The sequence below is a fragment of the Empidonax traillii genome, unplaced genomic scaffold (assembly GCF_003031625.1).
Source record: "Empidonax traillii isolate 1590-97213 ecotype Southwest subspecies unplaced genomic scaffold, ASM303162v1 scaffold831:size274641, whole genome shotgun sequence".
Lineage (NCBI taxonomy): Eukaryota > Metazoa > Chordata > Aves > Passeriformes > Tyrannidae > Empidonax > Empidonax traillii.
Genome location: NW_020956024.1, coordinates 200659 through 203755, shown reverse-complemented (window position 1 = coordinate 203755; position 3097 = coordinate 200659). Strand labels below are relative to the sequence as shown.

At 54.2% G+C, this 3097-nt stretch overlaps 1 protein-coding gene across 3 annotated transcripts in view; it reads left to right on the top strand.

Moving 5' to 3' along the window:
* The first annotated feature begins 1810 nt into the window (after positions 1-1810).
* Positions 1811-3097, top strand: part of KCNH1 (potassium voltage-gated channel subfamily H member 1) — a 182627-nt gene continuing 181340 nt past the window's right edge. For all 3 annotated transcript variants that reach the window (XR_003573262.1, XR_003573261.1, XM_027901997.1), the window contains exon 1: positions 1811-1931. Coding sequence is in view for 1 of the 3 variants with exons in the window: in XM_027901997.1 (XP_027757798.1) it covers positions 1859-1931 (73 nt within the window). In the remaining 2 variants the exon portion in view is untranslated. The remainder of the gene's footprint in view (positions 1932-3097) is intronic.

Genomic DNA, 3097 nt, shown 5'->3' with positions numbered 1-3097 from the left:
GGTGCAGTGGCTTTGAGGGATAACAGAGCAGTCTTCCAGATCCCAGTTTTTCAAAACCTCGCTTTGGTTGTTAGCAGTTGTGGAAATTCAGTGTCAAAGGTTACAGTTACAATTTTTCTGTGGAAATTGTTAGAGCCTTTAAGATCTCTTCAAGTTTGGCTGTGCTGGTGAAGCTAGCAGGACCTAAATAACTTGGGGTCTTTCTATGTGTTGTTGGTGATAGATTCAGATGTGTAAAGATACTTGTAAAGGTTTCTATGGGATTTTTCAAAACCCAGCAACGTTTCAGGGAGAATTAGTAGCCTTTTTGCAACTCCTAACCTTCTTCTCTTTGGCAGCAGATGCAGGGATACCCAGCATGAAGTTCATCACCAGTTTAAAAGCGGCTTCCATGGCACAGCTACTTCATATGCCTTGCAGGAGGTTGGGATATTGCGGGGCTTTAGGAGTCTCCCAGATGTCTGGCTTTGTGAGTGACTGCTGGCACTGCTCAGGGACTTAATCTCCAGCTCCTACTGCAATGAAATTGTCACCTGCCTCCACCCCTCGACTCTCACACACTCATTTAAAAATGCTGTGGGAGGCAGGAGGCTGGCAGCAGGGAGATTGGACTTCTGCAGCAATGCTTGTGCTACAGGCAGTGTTTGGTCACAAGTGTGTGCCTCAGTTGGGCTGGGCGTGTGGCTGTGCTGGAGCTGGCTGCAGTTCCTGGCCCAAGCCTTACCCAGGAGAGAGCTAACGGGACAGTGCCAGGATTCTGTGGGAGCAGTGCTAATGATTAAAAAGCGCAAGTGTCACGGGTCATTGTGCTTGCTATGCTTTATCTGCTGGTACTGTGAGAAACAGTTTTTCCTCAGGCACGTGATCATATGGAAACATATTCATGTCTTGAATATGCCTTGAGCTGCAGAGCCTGAAGGTGCTGCACTTAATGAGGCATTACAGCAACTACATGCCAATGCCAGCAAGAAAATCTGCTTTTGAATTTAAAAGATCTAAGAATTTTCCATTTACTGATAGGCTGGTAAGGGGGAAAGAACAAAGTCAATTCATCTCTCAATGAAAAACTGTTGTAAATTAAATATCTCAAGGAGTTTAGGACCTGTCAGAGGTTCGTAGAATCAGAGAATCATGGAATATGATGAGTTGAAAGGGACCCACCAGGATCAAGTCCAACCCCTGGTCCTGCACCGGACACCCCAAGAATCACACCATGTGCCCGAAAGTGTTGTCCAAACTTTTCTTGAACTCAGTTTGTCTCGGTGCTCCCACTGAGCTGTTAATCAGTTTAGCATATAATACTAAAGAGCCTTCTAAAAGAAGGCATCGTAGGGAAGCGTGAAGAACGAGGTTGGCGAGTGAAGTGTCCGCTGCTTCGCAGCAGCGACCCACCCGTGGCGGGACAAGGCGGTGCCTCCCACCGCCCTGCACGGCTGCCGCCGGTTGTTTGTGAGCGGTTTTTAAGCACTCCGAGCTCCTCACCCCTCGCAGTGCACCGACGTGAGGTGAAGCCCCTTCGCCGAGCCGGGGGGATGAGGCCGCCGGGATGCGCTGTCCGCCCGCGCCGGGCCGAGCGTATCCCGGGACGCCGCCGCGCCGGCCCCAGACGATGGCGCTGCAGCCCCGTGGCTGCGGCGCGGCGGCGGCCGGCGGGGGTCGCTGCGGGGCGGTCCGGCGGCGGCGCGGGGCTGCGGTGCGGGGAGGCGGCGGCGGGAGCGGCGGTGCCGCACAGCCGCGGGTGCCGGTCCCGGCGGAGGCATGAGGAGCGCGGGGCGGGCGGGCGGCGGCGCGGCAGAGCGCGGGTCGGCGCGGCCCTGAGCGGAGCCTCCGCGCCGCGCTGCGTTCCCGCAGAGCGACTATGGCCGGGGGAAGGCGAGGGCTGGTGGCGCCTCAGAACACGTTCCTGGAGAACATCGTGCGAAGGTCCAACGGTAAGGGGACACGGCGGGCGAGCCCGCGCCGGGGCGAAGCGGCCCCGCCGCGCCTTCGGCGGGGGCAGCGCCGGGCGGGGGGCGCGGAGCCCTGGCGGCTGCCGGGCGGCTTCGCCGGAGCGGCGCATCCAGGTGCGGGAGCCGGTGCCGGCTGCTCCGCCCAAGTCCTGCGGGGAGCCCCCGGCCCGGGCGGCGGGGCTCAGGCTGCAGGTGCGCCCGCACGGCGGGGCGAACTGAGAGACCCGGTGGCTGCGGCGGGGCCGGACCCGCGCCCCGGGGCCACCGGGGGCAGCGCCGCACCCGGGGCGGGGGGCGCGGGGTGTCGGGGCCGGCGGCGGCTCCGGCCGGGGAGAAGGTGCGGGGATTCAAGATGGTCTCTGGGCACGGAGAGCCCGGTGCGGGGGCATCGGCGAGGACTGCCTGCCCCGGTTGAAATGGAAGGTTTGTCATAAGTGAGGAGAGAGTTTGCCATTTTGAGGGCTGAGGGCAGATATTTCTTTTTCTTTTTCTTTTTCTTTTTCTTTTTCTTTTTCTTTTTCTTTTTCTTTTTCTTTTTTTTTTTTTTTTCCCCCCTAGTACACTGTAACCAGGTCTGTCTCTTGGAAAACTGCGGAGTGGAAAATGCCTCGAATTTCACAATTGCATGCAAATATGCATTAATGTTATCCAGATTCTTTCACTTAGGGGACTTACCAAAAGCTGCTCCTCAGTGAGCCGAGCGTTTGTGTATTTGTTTATCCTAGGCATGTGCATTTCTTTTAAAACCCCGAGTCTAAGTTGTGCCATTTTTAATGCTTCCATTGACTTCAAGGGGGTTACTTAAGGGAATTAAAAACTTGTAGTATGGTTGAGAATACGCAGGATCAAGCTCCTTTTGAAGGCAAGATAAGTTAATTAATTAAAAACGTAGTCAGTTTGTTCTGATAAGGCAAAGACAATTAACCCTCTTGATAAGCAGCTAAAAACTCAAATGATCCCAAGAATGGTTTTCAATTTTTTTCCAATTAGGCAGTATTATTGGAGAAATAGCCTTTGATAAGACCATATGTTCACATAAAATTGTGAGGCTCTTTTTATAGGTTATTTCTCTCTGTAACTTTCGTGTAGAAGAGAAGGGGTTCAAAGCTGCATTCTTGAAAAAAATACTCACCAGTCTTACAGTAAAT